This window comes from Grammomys surdaster, unplaced genomic scaffold, assembly GCF_004785775.1.
Source record: "Grammomys surdaster isolate TR1022 unplaced genomic scaffold, NIH_TR_1.0 373, whole genome shotgun sequence".
Taxonomy (NCBI): Eukaryota; Metazoa; Chordata; class Mammalia; order Rodentia; family Muridae; genus Grammomys; species Grammomys surdaster.
In genome coordinates this window covers 2,092,504-2,116,730 of record NW_021604792.1, presented here as the reverse complement: position 1 = coordinate 2,116,730, position 24,227 = coordinate 2,092,504, and the positions used below count along the sequence as shown (strand labels likewise).

At 38.0% G+C, this 24,227-nt stretch overlaps 1 protein-coding gene across 2 annotated transcripts in view; it reads left to right on the top strand.

The window, feature by feature from the left end:
* Positions 1-24,227, top strand: part of Pik3c2g (phosphatidylinositol-4-phosphate 3-kinase catalytic subunit type 2 gamma) — a 337,943-nt gene that overhangs the window by 14,362 nt on the left and 299,354 nt on the right. Inside the window, exons 1-2 of one of the 2 annotated variants that reach the window (XM_028780979.1) lie at positions 9,078-9,133; positions 20,981-21,737. In XM_028780979.1, the coding sequence (XP_028636812.1) occupies positions 21,060-21,737 (678 nt within the window). In that variant the 5' untranslated portion in view covers positions 9,078-9,133; positions 20,981-21,059. Of the gene's footprint in view, positions 1-9,077; positions 9,134-20,980; positions 21,738-24,227 lie in introns of those variants that run through there. The other variant, XM_028780980.1, reaches the window with a different exon arrangement.

Sequence of the window (24,227 nt, the reverse complement as noted above, 5' to 3'; positions counted from 1 at the left end):
GGAGAGGGAGAGGGAGAGGGAGAGAGGGAGAGGGAGAGAGGGAGAGGGAGAGGGAGAGAGGGAGAGGGTAAGAGGAAAGCAGAGAAAGATCTTTATGCAGTACTGTAGAACACTGATCATTAACTCACTGATTGTTAAGTCCCCAGACCATGATTTCCACAATGTTCCATTAAAACTGATTCCAGTTTTCATGAGGCAGCCTTCCCTAATAAGCACAAATTAATATAATTCTCACAATGATTAGAAAAGAGGATGAGTCATTTCCTAGCTATAAAACTTTTGCCTATTTCCAACTAAATTATTGCTTTTATTCCAAATTTATGACCCAATGAAACAACATGCAGATAGTCATGACAAAAAGAATTTTAATTCATTACTTATAAATATTTTCAGACTATCAGTTCTTAGCAATAATTCTTTTATGAATAATATATGCATTTAAGTCATTTTCATGATTTCTTTTTCTGCTGAATATTTAATATTCTGTCTTCTATTTTTAATATTTATCTTTAGTTCCAGATTCAGGGTGGAAGTGTTGTGTATCTCTGAACTTAGCCAAACCAAACCGAACCAAAATTTCCCTTGGAAATTTTATTCCTAAATTTTTCGATCTTACTTTGATTTCCCCCTTTGTAAATTTTGTAGGAAAATTTCGAACGTTGAAGAACAAGTGAGTCTTTTTTTTTTTTTACTACACCAGACTTAGCAGGAATGACCTCTTTACTGGCTTTGGATTATATTAAAAGTAGCCAAATGTGCTGTCAGATTCTATAAGTAATACTTGTCCTTGGAAACAAAGAATAATAACTAATCATTCGATACAATATCCACATATGGCCAGTATATCAAACTAGTGAACTAAATTTGTCAAACTTCTGTGTAGATAATGACACTTTCCCTGATTTATCTACAGATCTAGGAAAATGGATTTATTGGTGCAACAAAGGTTTGCCATGTGTGTTTTGAGAATCTTATTTTTAGGCCCATACCTAAAGTGTCACTATAGCAAATAGTATCCCCTTTTGAATTCTATATGTTTTTGCTGTAGCCCTGTTTTCTATATTTTAAATATAACTATAGAAGCTCACTGCTATGGCTTTCATTGCTAATTACCTAGGATATCTTTCTATGTTTTTATTTTAATTTTAAGAAATCTTTATGCTTTTCTTTCTAGTATATTCATAATTAATTTTTCATTTCGGTAAAAGACAAATACAACTTAACGATCTGTAGATTATATATGTTATATGCATTTGCTTTACATTTATCTAGTTGAAACATGTGTGCTTTTATTTCTTTATATATTGCTAATTTATGTAAGTATATACGTATATAAATAGAAATGTATAAATTATCAATTATACATTATATTTTTATATATTGTGTGATCATTAATATTTTAATTATACTACATATAATTACATGATTATCACTAATCAATATACCATATGTTAGCATATATCTATTAATATATGTTAGTAATATGTATTTTACTTCAGTTAACTTAAGATATGACAAGGCACATAACAAGCACACACTTACATTAGATAATTCTTCCAGTTTGATTGACTTATATCTTCTCGTAGGACTGGTAAGAAGTGCCATTCTGATCTAAAACCTTAACATGAATGTGTTCTGCAGAAACCTAAAACTATAGCTTTGTTTCTTCCTGAACAATAAAAGAAATTCTGAAGTTTGGATACTCCAGACCTAGCTCATCTGGATATCGTCTGTGATCTAATTTCCAAATCTAGTGACCTTGAGAACTGTCTTCCTTAGAGTCTACACAATGACATTCTCAACTCATAAGAGTGAAATAAGACTGCAAACATCCATTTAGTTCTCTTGTTGCTGTATGTACAAAGAGGACTTCTGTGTGTTCCTGTATGTTCACATGTGCCTAGGGAGTCATCTAGAAGATTCTCTAAAGAATTTAATAGAAAATATTCCTTGATTTGTACTTTGATAGCTTGGTCTGTGATTTGTGTTTGAAACTATTCCTCAGTTACACACTGGCCATTTCTCGCTTTCCCACAGGCTTTCAACTTCTGTTGTTGGTACACAGAGACTTAAGAAATGTTAATAGGAGTATTTTAATCAATTTTACATTGGTTTTATGCAAGAGCATGGGAAAGTCTTACGTGTAAGTAGCCACCACAATACTACTTCACATTGTACTATGCTCATTTAGTGGACATCTCTCAATTGATATCACACACACACACACACACACACAGAGAGAGAGAGAGACAGAGAGACAGAGAGAGAGAGAGAGAGACAGAGAGAGACAGAGAGAGAGAGAGAGAGAGAGAGAGAGAGAGAGAGAGACAGAGAGAGAGCCCTCCTTTTCTAGCTCATGTATAGAATGTTAAATCATTCCCCTGACACCTTTACCATTTGTGGGAATTTTGAATACCATACAAACAGAAAATCCTTGGCTATGACACCCGATTTTGTGTGCCCTTTCCTTAAAAGACAAGAAGAAATGTCTATGCTCTCCAGATAGGACGCCAATGATAAATCTGCCCTGAATGAGTTTTTTGCATTAATTGACTAATTAATCTACATCCAGATCACAGCTTCCCCTTTCTCCACCCATTTCTTTTCTCTCAATTCATCTCTCCCCTCCCCCTTCCTTCCTCCTTAGAGAAGAGGTTGCCTCCCATGCAAATCAACTCACCTTGGCCTATCAAATCTGCAGTAGAACTAGGTGAATCTTCTTCTATTGAGTCTAGACAAGGCAGTCCAGTTAGGGGGAAAAGATCCAAAGGCAGGCAACAGAATGAGAAACAGCCCCATGAAGACCAAGCTGCACATCTGTTACATACGTGCAAAGGTTATATGCCCAGGAGTGGTATAGCTGGGTCTTGAAGTAGAACTATTGCCAATTTTATGAGAAACCGCCAAATTGACTTCCAGAGTTGTTGTACAAGTTTGCACTCCCACCAGCAATGAAAGAGTGCTTCCTGTGCTACACACCCTCAATGGCAAGAGCTGTAGTTTTGGATCTGACCCATCCTGACAGGTATAAGATATAATCTTAGAGTGGTTGGATTTGCATTCCCCTGATGACTAAGGATTCTAAACATGTCTTTAAATGCTTCCTAGCCATTACACATTCCTCTGTCAAGAATTCCCTGCTTAGAGTGTACCTCATTTTTAATTGAGTTATTTGGTTTGTTGATGTCAAATTTCTTGAGTTCTATATATATTTTGGATATCTGTCCTCTCTCAGATGTACAGTTGGTAAAGATCTTTTTCCATTTTGTAGGCTACTCTTTTACCCTACTGACAGTGTCCTTTGTCTTACAGAAATTTGGCAGTTTGATGAGGTCCCCTTGATTAATTGTTGATCTGAATGTTGGAGGGAACACCTGAGATGTTGGTGTTCTGTTCAGGAAGTTTTCTCACATGCCAATGTGGCTATTCCCTATTTTCTCTTCTATCAAATTTAATGTATCCTTTTTGTGTTGAGGTCTTTGATCCACTTGGACTTGGGTTTTATACAGGGTAATAGATATGAATTTATTTGCAATCTTCCATATGCAGACATCCAGTTAGATGAACAACATTTGTTGAAGATTGTTTCTTTTTTCCAATGTATATATTTGGCTTCTTTGTAAAAGATCAAGTGTCCATAGTTGTGTGGGTTTTCTTCAGGGTCTTTGATTCAATTCCATTAATCAACCTGTCTTTTCATACCAATACCATGAGGTTTTGTTTTCCTAGTACTCTGTAGAACAGCTTGAAATCAGGAATAATGATGTCTCCAGAATTTCTATTATTGTAAAGATTGCTTTAGCTATCATAGTATTTTTGTTTCCCCATATGGAGTTGAGCATTATTCTTTCAAGGTCTGAAATGAATTGTTTTGGAATTTTGATGTGAATTGTCTTGAATCTCTAGTTTGCTTTTGGTAAGACAGGCATTTTTAATATATTAATCCTATAGATCCAGAAGCATGGAATATCTTTCCATCTTCTGACATCTTCTTCAAACTCTTTCTTCAAAGATTTGAAGTTCTTGTTATGCAGGTCTTTCACATGTTTGGATAGTGTTACACCAAGATATTTTATATTATTTGTGGTTCTTGTGAAGGGAATTGTTTCTATAATTTCTTTCTCAGCCCCTTTATCTTTTATGTAAGAGAAGACTACTGATTTTTTGAGTTAATTTTGTATCCAGCCACTTTGCTGAAGGTGTTTATCAGTTGTAGGAGTTCTCTGGTAGGATTTTTTAGGGTCACTTATTTATACTATGGAATCACCCTGCAAATAGTGATACTTTGAAGTCTTATTTTCTAATTTGTATCCCATTGATTTCCTTTAATAGCCTTATTGCTCTAATTAAAACTTCAAGTACTATATTGCATAGATACAGAGTAGCGAACCTTGTCTTGTCCCTGATTTTAGTGGAATTTCTTTGTTACTCTCCAATTAATTTTATGCTGGCTATTGGCTTGCTGTATATTTTTCTGATTATGTTTAGGTTTTCTTCTTGTATCCCTGATCTCTTTTTGACTTTTAACATGAAGAGGTGTTGGATTTTGTCAAAATCTTTTTTAGCAACTAATGATGTAATCATGTGGCTTTATCTTCCAGTTTGTGTATATGATGGATTATATTGCTGTATTTTTGTATATTGAATCATCCCTGCATCCCTGGGATGAAGCCTACTTGATTGTGGTGGATGATGTTTTTGATATGTTCCTGGATTCAGTTTGCAGGTATTTTGCATCAATGTGTATAAGAGAAATCGGTCTGAAATTCTCTTTGCATTTGTCTCTGTGTGGTTTAGTTTTCAGGGTGACTGTGGCCTCATAGAATGAGTTTGGCATTGTTTATTCTGTTTCTATTTTGTAAAATAGCTTGAGGAGTGTTGGTATTAGCTCTTCTTTAAAAGTGGTAGAATTCTGCACTAAGACCACTTGGAATTTTGGGGTTTTTTTTGGGGGGGGGAGTGGTTAGAGACTTTTAATGTCTACTACTATTTCCATAGTGGTTATATGGCTTTTAAAGTAGTTTACCTAATATTGATTTAACTTTGGTAAATGATATCAATCAAAAAATTTTTTCATTACATTTAGAATTTCCAATTTTGTGGTACAGAGGTTTTTGAAGTAAGACCTAATGATTCTTTGGATTTCCTCAGTATCTTTGTGTTTCCCCTTTCACGTCTGCTTTTGTTAATTTGTATATTCTTTCTCTGGCTTTTAGTTAGTTTTGCTAAGAGTTTGTCTATATTGTTGATTTTCTCAAAGAGCCAGCTCTTGGTTACATTGATTCTTTGTATTGTTCTTTTTGTTTATAATTTATTGATTTCAGCCCTATGTTTGAATATTTCCTGCCATCTACTCCTCTTGGGTATGTTTGCTTCTTTTTTTCCAAGAGCTTGCAGGTGTGCCATTAAATTGCTAGTATGGGATCTCTCCAATTTCTTTATGAAGGCACATAGTACTATGAACATTCCTTTGAGCACTGCTTTCATTGTGTTCCCTACGTTTGGGTATGCTGTGCCTTCGTTTTCATAGAATTCTAGAAAGACTTCTCTTTATTTCTTATTTGACCAAGTGGTCACTGAGAAGAGAGTTGCTTAGTTTCCACGAGTATGCAGGCTTTCTGTTGTTTTTGTTGTTGAAGTTCAGCTTTAATCCACCGTGGCCTGGTAAGATACAGGGAGTTATTTCAATTTTCTTGTATCTGATGAGACTTGTTTTGTGACCACATACATGTTAAATTGGAGAAGGTTCTATGAGGTGCTGAGAAAAGGGTATATTCTTTTGTATTTGGGTGAAATGTTCTGTACATATCTATTATCGCCATTTGATTGATAATGTCTATTAGTTTCATTATTTCACTGCTTAGTTTCAGTTTCAATGACCTATCCATTGGTGAGAGTTGGGTAACAAAGTCTCCCATTGTGTGGAGTTCAATGTGTAATTTAAGATTTAGTAATGTCTCTTTTACAAATGTGGGTACCTTTGTATTTAAGGTGTAGATATTCAGAATTGAGACATAAACTTGATGGATTTTTTTCCTTTGACAAATACTAAGTGTCCTTCTCCATCTCTTTTGAACAGTCTTGGTTGAAAGTCTATTTTATTCAATATTAAAATGGCTACTCCAGCTTTTTTTGCTTGGAAAATCATTTCCCAGCTCTTTACTCTGAAGTAGTATCTATCTTTGTTGCTTAGGTGTGTTTCTTGTGTGCAGCAGAGTGATGGGTCCAGTTTACCCATCCATTCTGTAATTCTGTGTCTTTTTATTGGGGAATTGACTCCATTGATGTTGAGAGATATTAATAACCAATGATTGTTAATTCCTGTCATTTTGGTGTTGGTGGTGGTAGTATGTGTGTGTCTGTGTGTGTGTATGTGTGTTTCCCTTCTTTTGATTTTGTTGTTGTGGAATTATTTATTTCCTGTGTCTTCTTGGGTTTAGTTAGCCTTCTTGGGTTGGGGTTTTCTTTCTAGTATCTTTTGTAGGAATGGATTTGTGGATAGATATTGTCTAAATTTGGTTATGTTGTGGAATATGTTGTTTCCTTCATTTATGATAATTTAAGAGTTTTGTTGGGTATAGTAGTCTGAGCCAGCATCTGTGGTCTCTGTTGCCAGAGATGATCTGCCCAGGCCCTTCTGGCTTTTACAGTCTTGTTGAAAAGTCAGATGGAATTCTGATAGGTCTGCCTTTATATTTTACTTGGTCTTTTTCCCTTGCAGCTTCTAATATTCTTTCTTTGTTTTATACAACTAGTGTTTTGACTATTACGTGGCAGGATTTTTTTTCTGGTCCAATATATTTGGTGTTGTATAAGCTTCTTGCATATTCATAGGCATCTCTTTAGGTTGGAAAATTTTTCTTCTATGATTTTATTGAAAATATTTTGTGTGCCTTGGAAATGAGAGTCTTCTCTTTCTATTCCTATTACTCTTAGGTTTTGTCTTTTCATAATGACCTAGATTTAAAGGATTTTTTTTAATCAGGAACTTTTTGGATTTAACATTTTCTTTGACTGATGTATCAGTTTCCTCTATAGTATCTTCTACACCTTAGATTCTCTCTCCTATCTTCTATATTCTGTTGGTGATGGTTGCATCTGTTGTTCCTGTTCGCTCTTGGTTTTCCATCTCCAGGATTCCCTCAGTTTGTGTTTTTAATTACTGCTTTTACTTCCATTTTCAGGTCGTGAATACTTTTATTCATTTCCTTCACCTGTTTGATTGTATTTTCCTGTATTTCTTTCAGGAATTTATTCATTTCCTCTTTAAAGGCCTCTATCATCTTCATAAGATTAGATTTAAGGTCATGTTCTTATGCTTCAGCTGTGTTAGGATACACAGGGCTTGCTGTATTAGGATTGCTGGATTTATTGGTGCCATATTCCACTGGCTCTTGTTAATTGTGTTCTTAAGCTGGCCTGTAGCCATCTGGTTTCTCTGGTTACCAGCATGGAAACCTCCAGGACTGCAGGTAAAGTTATGGGCCTGAAAATAGACTGCAGAGAACAAGGCAGAGTTTGGTGATGCTGAGTACTCTCTAAGGGGACCTGGCAAGCTAGAGGCATGGGGTGGGGTCCTACTTGGTTGTCCCTGGTACTTGTAGGCCTCTGGGAATAGAAGTAGAGCAATGGACTGTAAGATGGAGCTCAGGGAATAGGATGCAGCTCACTGCTGCTGGGTGTACCCCAGGGCAATTAAGGGTGGAGAGGGTTTCACCTGGATATCTCTGATGCCAACAACCCTCCAGGAATGCAGGCAGAGACGTGAGCTGGAAAATGGAGCTCGGGAGACAGGGTGTAGCTCACTGCTCCTGGGCTTGCCCCAGGGAGACCAGGCAGGCAGGGCCTGAATAAGGTTTTTGTCTCAAGCAACTACTTCTAAGTAAGTGCAGGCATGAGAGACACCACTGAGAAACCTTGCTTCATTCAGATTTCTGTTCTTAAACCACAGCTGTAATGTGCTATTTCCTGCTGTTACTAGAAAGTTAGCTAATTATGATTTCTTGTGTCTTCTGAAAATATGTGTCATTTCTCTCAACTACTGTCTCCACAATGCTTGCCAATTATATATGTATATGAATCTTTTACTTAAATAAATGATAAAATAGTAGTAACACTATTCTCCCTTCTGATTATAAAATGGAAATTTTTTCATGAATTTCAATTTTAGTTTAAATCATCTCAGATCTTTCAACTCGTTTTATTAATACTGTGTGTGCATGTGCATGTATGTGGGGTGTGTGTGTGTGTGCATGCATGTGTGTGTAGGTGTGCATGTGTGTGTAGGTGTGCATGTGTGTCCATGTGTGTATGGGGGGCATGTGTGTCTATGTGCATGCATGTGTGTGTGAGACTGCAAGTGTATGTGTGCATCTGTATTTTCATCTGTATGTTTATACATGCATACATATGCGTGTGTGTGTGTGTGTGTGTGTGTGTATGTGTGTGTGTGTATACTCTAAAGGTTGATATTAGGTGTCTTCTTCTATAACTTTCCTCCTTATGTTTTGAGGCAGGGTCTCTCTGCTTTCACTGGACCGTATTGCCAGTGAGCCACAGAAGTCTACCTGTGTCTGCCTCTCCAGCACTGAGGACACAGGGCCACGCCCTTTACAGGATGTGAGAGATCCAAATTCAGACCCTCATGCATTTATCCACTGCGTCACCTTCCTACCTCTGAAATGCTTTTATAATTACTGACTTTAAAATATTTGTAATAATCTTTTATACGAAGATAATATCAACTGATTTTAAATTATGCTTCTAGCTTCAGAGCTGTGAATTGTAGCTTTGGCTAGCATTTTCTTTACCGATACATATTTCTCATTAGAAGACATCGAAGATTTCCAAGCACTCATTTCCATTAAATTTTAATTTTTTTCTCTCATGTGTGGTAGGTAAACTGAATACTTAGCATAAAACATGTTTACATGTTGCAGAACATTTGATAACACTGTGAACCCCAAGATAATGTTACCACTGGGAGAAAAAAAACTTGTTTCTAAGTGTTGTGTGGCTCAGGCCTTTGCACACACAATATACTCTTAACAATCACTTTGCTTCTTTTGTTTTTAGAGAGTGATGATGTATTTTGGCTCACAGTTTGAATGTTCCAAAGAGCTCTGAGCCCCGGGTGAGTATATTAGATGCCAATGGCATGAGGCACATGGAGCAAAACTCACTTTACTTCTTAAAGAATATGTACGTATCTGTGATGACATTTTCTCTAATACTCATGCACTGTGACTTCATCTTCATGCACATCTTCTTCATCAAGTACCCATATTATTTGTAGCTAATTCTGTTTCTTTTCATTACTTTATCTGCCTAGCTTTTGTTAGACCAGCTCTCCAACATTTTAAGCATAAAAAACTGAAATGAAAATGCCCTTCAACTATTGTCTTTTCACTAGCCATAACTTAATTTCTTTCTGAGTTTTGGGCTTCGCTTTTATTGTTTTTTTTTCCCAGCTAATTGCTTTGAGCAGATAAGCTTACTCTATGCAACTAAAAACAATACAGTTTTCTTGCCAGGACTGGCCTTGTACTGCACCCTCCATTTCTACACTAAAAATTTATCCCCATTCCAAGAAGGTGCAAACTAATAATGGTCAATCTTCGACACTGTGTATTTTGCATTAATGCAAATTTTAGTCATAGAAAGTGTAGTAGAAGGGGGTTGCCAGCTGCCACTGAAGGAGGCTGCAGTCTGCATGACAACAAGTGCAGAAAATTGAGCAGTACTTACCCTTCCCCGTGTGTGAGGCAGACACAGTGAGCAAGCTGTAGACCTGCCAGCATTTCAGGCCTGGAATTCCTTCAGATAACCAAATAAGTGCTGCCAGTATTATGTGTGTGTGTGTGTGTGTGTGTGTGTGTGTGTGCGTGTGTGTGTGGTGTAGGGATTGGTATATGTTTCTTCCATTTTTATCTGATCTATTCTGATTTAACATATGGTATAAAGTAGATTGACAAAATTCTTACCAGTCTTCACAGCCACTGATGCTAACCTATAAATGGAGTCTGGCTTCTTCATTAGAAGATTTTTGATGAATTTAATCATATTAATAGGCATATGACATCCTAAAGAAATCATGTCACATCTAAAGATTATGACAGGGAGCTAGACTTTGCAGGTTGTTTTATGATTTTGTTAAGCTGTCCCCTTGTGTTCTTCCTTCAAATTTTATTCTAATTCATTGGGAAGACATGCTATATTCTACAAAGCTATTCTGTGTAGCATAAATCATTTTTATTAGTAAAATAAAATTCTTTCTAAAAATGGTAAAGTGGCCAATATATTCACATTATTACTGATTATTGCTATAGTCACCCTGTGAGATTTCTCTAAGATCTTTCATGCGGGCACTAAATCTGTCATTATGTCTTTGTGTTTCAAATGAATTATTGATTACATAAGCATATTAGCATTTTGAATACTTAACTGACCTAGAAATTCAAGAATCTTTGCCGAAGAGGCAGGCACATGTCTGGCCTATAGGACATTAATGATCAAAGCTGTAAGTTGTCACAGTCTTCTTCCCTTCCCGTGCATTTGTGGACTCAGCACAAAGATGCTCTGTGCCTTAAAGTTGTGCACAGCCACACGGCCCTTCTCACTCAATGTCCTGGGAAGACAGCACTGCTCCATGAGGTTAATTTATGAGATAAAGCTGTTTATCAATTTGATTCCAGACCCATATTCAAGCTCCCCGAAGAATAAAAATAACACTGAATTATTTTTTCCACTTCCATCTTCGGGCAAATATTTACAGTGAGAATCTTTTATAAAGATGGAATTTTTTTCTATGATACATTAATATTTAACAGTGATGCTACAGCCAGACAAACAAATATGAATACAGCACACGCATGTGCATGTACAGACATTGGTGCACACACATGCATGTCCGCATGCACACACACAAATGCATATACATACACGTAAGTGCACATGTATACACACACATATATATGATTCATATTTTAAGGAAAGTATATAAAATCATGCAATTAGGTAGCTAAGGCAAAGCAGAAGCATTTTCAGTTAGAGAACATCGTAGATCAGCAGCCATAAAATGACAGGAACTTTTTGTCACACACTGACAAGTTACATTGTAAAGAACTGACTGCCCCTAATGAAAAGCAGTTATACTATCTCTACACCAGTAACAAATCTGAGTCAGAGGAAGTTGATTTAGAGCAAGGGAGGCACCTGCCAGTGAAAGTGAAGATGATTTTCCTGACTCATTCTCTTCATTTCTGTTAACTCCCTGTTACCTTAGAGCAGACACTGAGCAAGTGTTGCTTCTGTGCACCTTGTACATAACGCCAGAGTAACAGTTGATCTGACTCAAAGGCTATTGCTATTTCCCAGTAAAATATTTAAGGACTTCATTTAAGGCTCATTTATATGAAGTTATCAAAGGGTACAAATATGAGCTAAGCAAAGTGATGTGGTAATGGAGCTCGTAATCTCTAGGGACGCCAAGACAAGAGAACCAACAAGTTCGAGGTTAACATGATCTACACTGAGTTCAAGACCATCCTGGACCACATAGAGAGACCTTGTCTCAAGAACTCAAAATAATAAAAATAAAAATGAATCAAACATGAACAGAAAGGAATTGGATTTAGTAATCCTGGGCCAGGATTCTGTGACATGCTTACAGAATTGTTTGTGGTTTTTTACTGGCGTTGTACTTGGCTCAAAATGCCAGGGGACAACCTATCATGGGAAATTTATAACAAAAAGATATACTCCTTTTAAAGAGAGATAACATTTTTAAAGAAACACATTTGAACTCATCAGATTTTTTATGAGGGACATATCAATTTTTTTCTATCACTAAAAGAACATTTTAAAAACACATACAATTTTCAATATAATTTAAAGGACTGACCAACGTTTCCTGTCCCACATCACCTGAAAGCAGGAAGAGTCATTGGAGGCATGTCTCTATTGAGATCTAATCTACATAAGATGCTTTGGTTCTTTTACTTCCTTCTCATGGCCCCTTCCTTTCCTAAAGGGAGACTGAGGTTTTCCTTGGGCACCTGTTCATTTACAAGAAAACCAAGACTTGTATCCAAAGCAAGGAATGGGAGGTAAGCCCACATTCCTCTGTCCACCGTTACAGTCCAGTGATACAGTGTAACAGTCTCTCTCTGGAGTCCCAGGACACATTGATGCACTGCCTTAAGCCCTTTATACTTGCTGGCATCCAGAGAACCTTGCCTTTTCATCCGAGTCTCTCAAAGACTTATTCTCCCAGTTGCCTATAGATCAACATCTGTATTTCACATTCCAGCTTTGCCCTGGTTTGGTAGCTTGTACTTATAGTTTGAGTGCTTGAAAAGCTGAGGCAATAGGATTGTCATGAGTTCAAGGTCAGCCTGGAATACAGATTTTAGGAGAGAGAGAGAGAGAGAGAGAGAGAGAGAGAGAGAGAGAGAGAAAGAGAGAGAGAGAGAGAGAGAAAGACATGTGAGGTCTTAAAATATTAGAGGTTTACAATGAGAGTTACTAATTACATATATTTATCATTACCAATTCATGGATTAAACACGTCTGATATACGTAATTCATTTTCTCTTGTTACAGTTATAACTCAATGAGAAAGAATCTCGTTCAGTTAAAGGACACCCTTCAACCTTTCATTACTTTCTTTACTTACAAGCATCGTGGGCTATTCCAGCTTATCTCTTGCAGTATTTACCCTGATACCAGCTTATCTCCCAAGAAATATGGATTTTGCTCTTTTTGAAAATATTTTAATTACATGTATTTATTTATAATGCGTATGGTGTGTTTGTATATACCTGTGAATGTGTACATGTACACCACGGCAAGTGTGTGGAAGTCAGAGGACAACTTGTGGGAGTCTGTTCTCTCTTTCTACTGTGTAAGTCACAGGGATTGAACTCAGGCCCTCAGCATTGGCAGCAAATGCTGAAACATCTAATGATCCCAGACCCTGTCTTCTATGTATCACTGATTCTATTGCCACTGATATGTGTCTTATTTGTAGTACTCTTTTTTTCAGTTTTTTTAAATTAATTTTTTATTGGATATTTTATTCACATTTCTGATGTTATCCCCATTTCCCCTTTCTCCTCCACCCAGAAACCCCCTATCCCATCCTCCTTCCTCCTGCTTCTATGATGATGTGCCCCCATCCACCCACCCACTCCCACCTCCCCCACCACGAATTTCCCCACACTGGGGCATCCAGCCTTCAGGAGACCAAGGACTTCTTCTCCCATGTTTGCCTGACAAGGCCATCTTCCCCTACATATGCAGCTGGAGCCATGAGTCCCTCCCTATGTACTCCCAGGCTGGTGGTTTAGACCCTGGGAGCCCTCATTGGTTGGTATTGTTGCTCTCCCCATGGGGTCACAAACCCCTTAAGCTCCTTCAGTCTTCTCTCTAACTCCTCCATTGGGAACCCCTTGTTCAGTTCAATGGTTAGTTGTGAGCATCTGCCTTTGTACATGTCAGACTCTGGCAGATCTTTAAGGAGATAGCTGTATCAGGCTCCTGTCAGCATGCACTTCATGACATCCACATCAGTGTCTGCCTTTGGTGACTGCACATAGGATGGCTACCCAGGTGGAGCAGTCTGCGGACAGCCCCTCCTTCAGTTTCTGATGCACAATTTTGTCTCCACATTTGCTCCCATGAGTATTTTGTTACTCCTTCTGAAAAGGACTGAGGCACCACACTTTGGTCTTCCTTCTTCCTGAGCTTCATGTTGTCTGTGAGTTGTCTTTATGCCCTATTTAAGGAAAAACTATGACTAAAGATGGGTAGACTGAGAAATAAAGCATAGGTACTTCTTTAATTTAATAAATTCACCCTGATAATTTCAGGTCTAATTTTTCACTGCAGAGAAAATGAAATCTCATGGGTATGAAGGATTCTAGGACCACTGGGCAGTTTTTTCTGATATCACATTAAAAATAATCTAAGGATGACAACAGCTAATGAGGTCACTCACAATTACTAAAAACTTCAAAATGGTAAAGTCTCTAGTTCCCCCACTAAATGAATCTCAATTGTACTAACAGTGTCAGAGAGGGCAGGTGTATTGACCCATAGGTAAAATATCTAAGCATCTGAGTTGTCTAAAACCACATGGATGTGTGTAGTGCTAATCGCTGTGATTTGCATATGTGTTTTGTGTCTGATAAGACCTCAGAGTTCATCTATTAAAATGTATTTTCTATTACTGCTCATGGCTGTGACCTGCATACGTGTTTTTTGTCTGATAGGACCGCAGATTTCAACTATTAGAATTTACTTCCTATTGTGAGTTATTTATTGTATGGGTATCAAATTGATCTGACTGTGGTGTTGAAAGTAGAGCCTCCAAGAAGTGAAGATTAAATGTTATGATCCTTGATCCCTGATAGATTCATGTGAAGGAACACACATTCATATGGATTCTTGCATAACACACATGCACACTCCTTTAAACACACATAACTTTGCACACACCTTTACACACACACATACACACACATACACACACACACTCATACACACACAGATACAGATACACACACATACACACACATATACACACACATACACACACACATACACACACACACACACACACACACACGCACACACACGCACACACGCACACACGCACACACGCACACACGCACACAGCACCTTTTCTTATCCATTTTTGCTCTAGGACTTTTCCCTGAGTGAAGACCATTATCAGATACAGGCCTTATATCTCACATTTGCCAAAACATGAGACGATACAAACCCTCTATTTTTGTAGACTCACAGTCTGTACTGCTGCTATGGCTAACAGCAGATGGGCTTGCAAACTCCTGGCTATACTTACATTGACGTATCAGTCATTTTGATTGTCCAAAAGTCATTCCCCAGGAGTTTATAAATAACTTGTCTTCCATAGCCATGACAGTGTGGGGAGCTTTAATTCTCCTTTCAGATTCTAGGTCAATTTTCTTCTCTTAAATATATCATATATCAGATCTCCATTTTCTTGCACATTGTACTGCTGTCAACATCTGAAGACACTAACTCTCCTAGGATGTTCTGAAGCGTATTGGTGTTTTTTACTCAATAACTCATCATCTAGGGCAGCTTGCTGTTGACATGTTGATCGTTTCTTCATTTGCTTCAGCTTTCTCCTTCTGAGGTTTACACCTTCTCCGTCTTGTCAGTTTTCCACTCCTGTGTATCCCCCATCACCGTTTTCCTTGTGGCTTTGCAAAATCAATACCTTCTGATTGGAAAACAACTTTTTCCGCGATGTCTCACGCCTGTCTAGAATTCTATATTCTTGAAGTTATACATGTTGAGTCTTCTTTGACTAACCGTCTTGCTTACGCAAATGGTTTTCATGTAAAGGAAATCTCTGCACATCAAGCAAATTGTTGAAAATAATTCTCAAGTTCCCTCATCTATCATAAGGAGATCGGATAACATAAGTATGAGTGGAGGTCTATGACTGTTTCTTGTCCATATAGAAAGTTACCTCAATTGCTTCAAGCTCTCCCAGTCCTGAGATTCTCTCTAGGGCAGGTTTGTCTGACAATAGGTCAAGTATTGCTGGTTCTTTCCAAAGTATTGTTTGGTTATGCTTCAGCAGTTGCAACAAGCGTCTGTCTCTAGAACTCTCAGGATGCAGCTGGCTCCCAGTTGGCCTAAAAAAGACATCCTGCTAGATCATCCACCAGAGCAGATACACAGGAGCAGAAGGCTATCTTTATATTGCCAGTTCACTGATAGGACATACCCAAGAAATAGAATTAATTACTGTCCCAAGAGTATGCACAAATAAGTTATTTTGAAACCAGTTTTCCATGGCATGTGCTAGGTCCTCTTTGAAATGTTAAAACTGATAAATGATAGCACCTCCAATTTTAAGCCTCAAATGTGCTCTTAAATTTTACTGTTTTGGGACAAATAAGCTGTCCAGTATCATTTCTACCGCCCCTCCCAAATGGAATTGCTGAGCACAAGTGTAACTCTAACATAGTAACCTTCATTATAAATTTGAGCTATGCACTCCTGGAAGGCAGTTCACATTATCTTTTTTTTTAAAAAAAAAATATCCTTTTGAATGTCTATTATTTGACCTAAAATGCTTGAAAACTGATCCTGAATAAATAAATGTAAGGTTGGGAAGTACGTGTGTGAAGAGATGAATTGATTTATTTGAGTCAAGTCAGTGTCTTTTCAAAATAGCAACAGCTGTAAATCAGACAAAAAAAGCTTTGAGGAGTCTAAATGGAAGAGAGGTCTCAGTAGGACCAGCCATGATCAGGAAAATGTGCTATTTGCAAAAAAAAATGATGTCGAAAATGTTCTCCCACTCCCTCTTGGCTTCAAAACAGGAGATCTGGCAAACCTTAATGTATTATGCAGTTTCTAATAAATCTAAAATCATAAAAAGTCTAAAAGATGAAATGAAGATTATGTAAATATTAAGAATGTTGTAACTGTATAATATGTAACGAATATAGATAATCTACTCCAGGTTGCAGTGAAGAAGATAAGAGTCTAGAAGGTTAAAGTCACAATGTTTTGATTGCATCAGACACAAACAGTACAGCAGATAAAAGGCTTCAGAATTCCAAATCAATCTTCCATCTCCGGGTCTTTCCAGAAAGGGTGTTGTCTGTGATGGGTACACATTTTCCTGCATCATTCTGAAAATACAGACGGATTCGCTTAAGTGCCTTCGATGTGCCCTCAGCTGGTGTAATCCTCCTCTGCTTTATCTTCTTATTAGCATTCTAAAACCATGGTGCGTTTTCTATGTTTACAGTTCACTTAAACCCAAGACCACTTTTATTTATAGTTAGTTTCTGCCCTGCATTTTGAGTTTTGCACGTTTAAGTTACAAATACACCCAGAGATTTGGGGGCCAAGGGCTGATGTTTTTAGAGAGGTCCATTTTATTCTGTGTACTTTTGAGAACATATCATCTGTGTTCCAATTCTAAACGCTAGGGCTACTTAGCTAGAATTGGCGCCCTCTTAGATGCGGAGGATTGAGGCAGCAGCCAGGGGCTATTTTTGAATACTGCTTTATTTGGTCTCGGATTTCTCGCCGAAATTAATTAGCTCCCCGTAAGTCTGACCTCTGGCAGTGTGAGGTGAACAGTGTTCTAAGGAATAACCATTACCACACTTCTCGTCATAGGACACAAAGGAGTGGGTCACCAGCTAAGGAAGACCTGTGGGTCAGGTTGTAGAAGTCAAAGGTACATCTGCTGTAAAATTCTGACTTTTATGGCAGATGAATGAAAAAGAGCACTGTATTGAAACGAAACATAGCTGTCACCAGAACAAGGAATTCTTTAAATGTCGCTTCTTGAAAGGGAATATGTAAGTCAAAAATGTTATTTTTAACATAAATGTTATATGTAAGTCAAAAAAGAGATTTTAAATAATATTTTAACTTAGTTTATTTTTGTATATTTATAAAATAAAAAAATACTTGACATCTTATTAATTTTATTTGTGTGTGTGTGTGTGTGCATGTATGAGTGTTTGCCTGCTTGTATGACTGTGCACCATGTGCAGTCAATGTCTTTGGGAGGCAGGAGAAGGCACTAGATACCCAGAACTAGAATTATAGACAGCTGTGAGCTGCTATGGGGGTTTCTGGAACTGAACACTGGTCCTCTACAGGAGTTGTCAGTGCTCTCGGATTCTGAGCCACCTCTCCAGCCCCTACACTAAACTTTGTTTAATTTTCTATTTAATACTACATTGTGTATATCTTTTTAAAATATCTCTTGAAAACCCTTCACAATCTGTCAATCAATTTCTTGTCTGAGTGCATAGGGAAATATAAATATAATTAATTAAATGATTTTTTAAAATACTTTAATGTCAAAATAATGAAAGAAATTCTCATTTCATAAATAATTAGTGGAGAAGTGAGCCTGACAGTTGATCAGCACAATTATTATCCTTTTAATATTTTTTGTTTATAATAAGCCTTATATTTTTTTCTGGTTGCTGTGGTAAGTCTCACAAATAGCAATTTAGGAATAAAGCATTGGTTTTAGCTCACAGTTCAAAGCAGAGTCCATCACGGTTGGGAGTTAAGGCAAAAGGCATTTGGGGCAAATTGTCACACCCCTTCCACAAACAGCAATGAAATGATAAATGGGTCACACCATATTCACAAGGAACAATGAAAGGATAAATGGATTCTGCCTCTTGGGTCTTTTTCTCTAGTCGCAAAATCCAATAATCCATTCATGGAATGAAACCACCGTTGGTAGGTGGGCGATCCCCTTCAATTAGCACAGCAAGGTAATCTTCCAGAAGCCTGGCTAGAGGTCTAGAAAACTCTCCATCAACTGATAAGATTGAGAAGATCTAGTCACTAACCATAATGAGCATCTCACATTTACTTGAGTGAGAAGGGATGAATCCCAAGCCTATCTTATTGCCTTCTCTCTTACCTTGGTTTTAGATTGCTTAATTCACTGACACATTTGGGTCACCAATACAAATGAGCATTCCGGTAGGTGAAATAGAGAGAACAGGGAAGTGTATAAAAAAATGGAATGAAAAATGTAGTCTGTGCCATGGGAAGCGAAAAATATGGATGATGCAGTATAGCTCTAATCTAGTCAGAACATTGTCTTTACTGTTTACAAAAACAAAACAACAACAACAACAAACAAAAACCCAGACACATTGGTGGCTCATGACTATAAGCCTGGATGAGAAGAGAGGAAAAAGCAAAACAAAACAAAAGTCATCTTTAGCTATGCCATGTTGTCCAGAGCTAGACCTGTCTAGATTATAGAGTGAGATGAAAGAGAGAGATACAGGTAGAGAGAGAGAGAGAGAGACAGACAGACAGACAGACAAACACAGACAAACAGAAGGTTTACCTAAGACCTGGTTAATGACTATAGTGTAAGGAATAATCCAGTCAGAAGGTGAACATCCAGTCTAAACCCAGAGAAATACCATGAGGAGTGACGGACCCATCCTGCCCACGGTTCTGGAGCCGCCATATGATGCCTCACACAGAAGACAAGCGAGTAACATAACGTGAGCTGAGAGCGAGCACAGAGCCAGGCCATGTAGGATCTTAACAATCGTGTGGGAAACCACTGAAAATCTTGTGGCCATGGAAATATGCTGTTAGTGTCTGAAATAAAACGTTAAACTGTGAAGTAAAGTGAGGACCAAAACAGGATGCAGAGAATGCAGGGGCAGTTTGAGGGTAGTATGCTTCAGGGAAAAGATGATGACCTTAAATTAGGAGTGAAGACTGGTATACGAGAGACAGGGAGTGAGACTTGAGATGGGTTCATGTGAGAAACTAGCCGGAGGATCATTGGATATAGGAGAATAAAGGAGAGAGAAGATCAGAAACTGAAACCTTGGTGTCTGGCTGGGCAGATGATGGCATATAGTGTCATAAAGAAAAAAAGAAATATGAGTTGAATCTTTAGTCATTATAGACATTTAACAAGTAGCTCACTAAGCTAATTCATTTTATAATGAAAATGTAACAAGATACCAAACTAGCACAAAAGAAAAGTCGTTACTGCCATCTTAACTAAATATTGTCATGGGGTAGCTAAAAGATTTTAGCTGAAAAATTCTCAGTGGATTTTGAAGGGTTATTTTACACGGCCTATTTAGGCATACAGATAAGACGTGAATAATAATTTGCCAAAAGGACACAAATTAATTATCCTGACTTTTAATGCTACCAAGTATCATGAGTGCTTTTAAATTTTATACAAATAATGTCACAGTAAAAAACATGATGAATGGAAACACTCAGTAGGTTCAGTGGTCCTTGGTAAAATCATGGAAATCAGGTGATAATTTAAACCACAGAGTGGGACTGGTGAAATATATCCATGTCTGAGCACACTTTCTGTTCTTGCAAAAGCCCAAGGTGGCTCACACCTGCTTGTAACTTCATCTCCACAGGGTATGAAGCACTCTTCTGGTCTCCACAGGGTATCCTTACACATACCCATACACAGATACCCATATGCAAAACTAAACCTAAATTAAATCTCTAGACCATAGAAGAAATGAATAGCCTACACGAGAGAATAACTCAGGAGAAATTGAACTCCAGAAAGGACCGGGAAAGAAACAGTGAATAGATAAAGGGGTGCTCGAGAAATAACAGAACGGAGAAATTTTGAGTGTGGCTACCAGTAAGGAGCTAAAGGAAGAGCAAGACTCTGGGAAGAAGGAATGGGGTGTACATAGCAACTGCTGCATAAAAGGGAGAGGATTTAACGGCATGAAACTCATTAAAGCTTTTAATGGAAGTAGTTCTAAGAATTTGCAATTACTTATACTTGAGGAGTTTTGCAGTGAAAGTCTAGCTACTGGAGGAGGGGAAGAATTAAGACTGTGCACGTGAACGGAGTGGTGGCTAATCATGAAAAGACTGTTGAGCTATGGCCAGGCATGAGCATTCGAGTGCACACAGGTTGGGTGACTGAGGAAACACTGATCTCAGAAGAGCAGTCAGTTCAAGGGCAGATGTGTTCTGTATGGGTTAAAGGAGCACATGGGTTGCAAGGGTTGCTCAGTGGTTAGAAGCACTGGTTGCTCTCCTACAAGACTTAGGTTGAGTTCCTGGCACCCATATGGTGGCTCGCAGCTGTCGTTAGCTCCAATTCTGGGGGACCTGTTTTCCTCTTCGTATGACCTGAGTATCAGGCACACAGTGGTGCACATACACAAAATAATAGAGATAAAAAAGAATTGAGGAAGACTTGTTTATCAAAAGAATATTATTAAGCCACCCAGTCAATATTCTCCCTTAGATTCTCTGTGCTTTAGTCCTGATGAATTAAGTTAGTACTCACAAGAGTCTCACCAACCAAGTGAACAATCCAAGCACTTGCATATTTATTCAACATGGTTTTTTCTTGCAAGTGCCTTTGTCACTAAAGACCAGTTTTGTTTTGTTTTCCTAGGAAAACTTGGAACTTCTTTTATGATATCAAGAAGACATTTGAAACCAAATAAAATCCTCTCCGTTACACAAAATCAAAGATGGCGTACAGTTGGCAAACAGAGCCAAACCGCACTGAACCACGGGAAGGTGGATACGATCCCCAACGACTTCACCATGTAAACCAGCACCATTCTTCCAGGCAAGTCAGGTTGTGTTTTGATCAGCTAGTGGAAGAGATCAATAATAAAACTCCACTGTCTGCGAGTGAAAAAGAAGAAGACATATCTTTCGTGCCAGACGCACCAAACTTGGGTTGGAAATGGCGATCCATGTATGGAACACACCCAAGACGCTTCGATGAATTCACTTCTCAGAGCCCTGAGCCCTCCCAGCTTCAGTTTGGAAGAACATCAGCCATTGGTTTTAAACCTGCTGTATTAACTACCCATCAGCTTACTCATGAGGGAGCCTCCTGGAGAAATCCCACAGGACAATATCATGGTGCGGAGCATCCCAGATTCAATGCTCTAACCCCATCATCCACTGGTCTGGATAAAAGTAATCCACAAGGACCATCAGGAACCCAACATTATAACTATTATGTAGAACTCGAAGGCACCATTCCTCGTCATTATTCATCCTTCTCAATGGACTCCATACCCAATAGAGAGGAAAGAGGAAGTGGACATGTGGACCCTGTAGAACCTTCTCTGGAGTTCTCTAAAGACTCCTTTCTACCCAGGGCATTGGAGAACGTGTCAATGGTAAGCACAGAGGTATGTACAATGCATACAAACATGGAAGCCGCCATTCAGAAGAAGATTGCAGTAATTGGTAAAAAAGTTAAATGATCTCCTGAAGGAAAATCTATTAGTATTAGTCAGAACATTTTATTTCTTCACAAATTTCATGTTCTTAAATTAACAACTATTGTTAAAGTATATTTAACTATCATTTTTCAAGTACATAGGTCATCAAATTTATTAATATATTAGTATAACCTACGTTAGTATATTAGTGTTGTATATTTATACATATAGTATATGATTTTATAAACTAATACATTTTAATAGATAAAAGTATAAATGGAAGTTTAGATTGTGGAATTTACCTATTCCTGTTATGTAATGAAAACATCCACTATCCATTACACCTATAATTTGAGTCAAACTATGATGATTTAAAAATCTTATTACCTTTAGCAGCAGGGGAAAGTGCCCTTGTAAACAGAGATTCCAAAATTATTTGATTGGCAGGCATAGCGCACAGAAGCCTGACAAAAAGTAAGAAATTAAGTAATTAAGTAATTACAGTAATTAAGTAATTACATTTCAATTGACTCTACTTTTTTTTTTTTTTTGAGACAGGGTTTCTCTGTGTAGCCCTGGCTGTCCTGGAACTCACTCTGTAGACCAGGCTGGCCTCGAACTCAGAAATCCGCCTGCCTCTGCCTCCCAAGTGCTAGAATTAAAGGCGTGCACCACCACTGCCCGCCCAATTGACTCTTTCTTTGATTACTGTATGATCACTGGAGTAGCCATAGAATTTCCTGTATCATGTTTGAAGATTTTTATGCTTATAAGATGTAAACACAAATTAAGCCAGAAGTAGATCGCAATAAAAAAGTGGGAGGAAGTAGAGAGATGGCATGCAAACGTGGGGTTTCAGATCCCCAGCACCCACAAAGAAAGCTAGGTGTTGTGACATGAGTCGACAATCACAATATTGGAGAGGCAGAAACAGGCAGATCTTTGGATTTCTAATCATTCAATCTGGCCAAATATGTGAGTTCCAGGTTTAATGAATGACTGTCAGTAAAGGAAGTGAAAATCCGATTAAAGAAAATACCTGACTTGAGTGTCTGGCCTGCATACACACACACACATGAAAAAGGAAGAGAGAGGATGGAGAGGGAAAGGGAAAGGAAGAGAAAGAGGGAGAAAGAGAGAGAGAGAGAGAGAGAGAGAGAGAGAGAGAGAGAGAGATCACAGCAGTTACAGTATACAGGAGGAACCAAAAGAATCTCCATTCATCCAAAAACGGTTACCAAATTATTAAATAATACTTCAATATGCTGGACAGAAAGTATTTGGGACACTAAAGATAGATTTTTTTGAATTCGGAAATTAACACTGATCTTATGAAAAACAATATCAAATTAATAAATCAACAGATGGAAATTGTAGAGGAATTTTAATCCAGTAACATGGCTGCTCTAGCAAAGGATCATAACCAAAAACCTTCTAGGTCTGAGTGATTGGTGATCAGGCTGGAATACAGACATGCCTTTAAGCCCAGGAAACATAGGCAAGCAGATCTCTGAGTTGAAGGCCAGTCTGGTATAGAGCAAGTTTCAGAAAAGATTAGGTCCAGGAATGGTGGTACAGGCCTTTAATTCAAGCACTCAGGAGACAGAGATCTCTGAGTTCTAGTCAGTCACTGGGATTGAGTCAGTGAGTCAAGAGACAGTGAAGGCAGTAGTTTGGAGTTTGTAGCAGTTCATTTAGTGGAGTTCAGAGACAGTTTTTACTGGGACAGTTTTCAGACAGGCTGCAGAGGCAAGAAGCTATACACAGGTGAAGACAGAATGAGCCAGAGAATGAGAAGGAGCCAGAAGCTTAGAACACATTATGAGAGGTAGCTTAAGGGCAAGCAGAGAAATTCAGTCAAAAACAAAGAGAAGCCAGTTTCAATCAGATGACTTGGAAAGGAATTTGAGCCAGAACAGCTAAATTGAACCGGCCAGCCAGAATTCAGAAAGAGCTAAAAGGGGTAAGATTATTCACCAGTAAACCTTTGAAATGCAATTACATCTGCCAAATAAAAGACACTTTAAAGTAAGTACATAAGCAAGCAGATAACTCTACGAGAATGTCATTCCATAAGAAATACCACCTCAAATTATCTGAATTAAAACTGAATATATCTTAAGGATATCTAATTCATATCACAACAGTATGATAATCAACAGCTTTCCCTTACTGTTATAAATAGTCTTAAAATTAGACAAGATAAATAAACCAGTTGAATTCAGACTTTGGACAACAGGCAGCGTGAAACACAGATTCCCTAAGAGCTTCCAGCATCATGGTTTACCCCTGAAGGGTAGCTCCCTGCAGCTGTGCAGTCCGATGGAGCCCAGACAACAGCACAGCTCCTGAGTTGGAGAGCAAAGCTGGACTGTTAGCTATAGAATGCAAAGCCACTTGGACTTGCTAGACATATGCTGTCAAAAAGAAAGCTATGCTATGGGTAGGTTTAGAAAT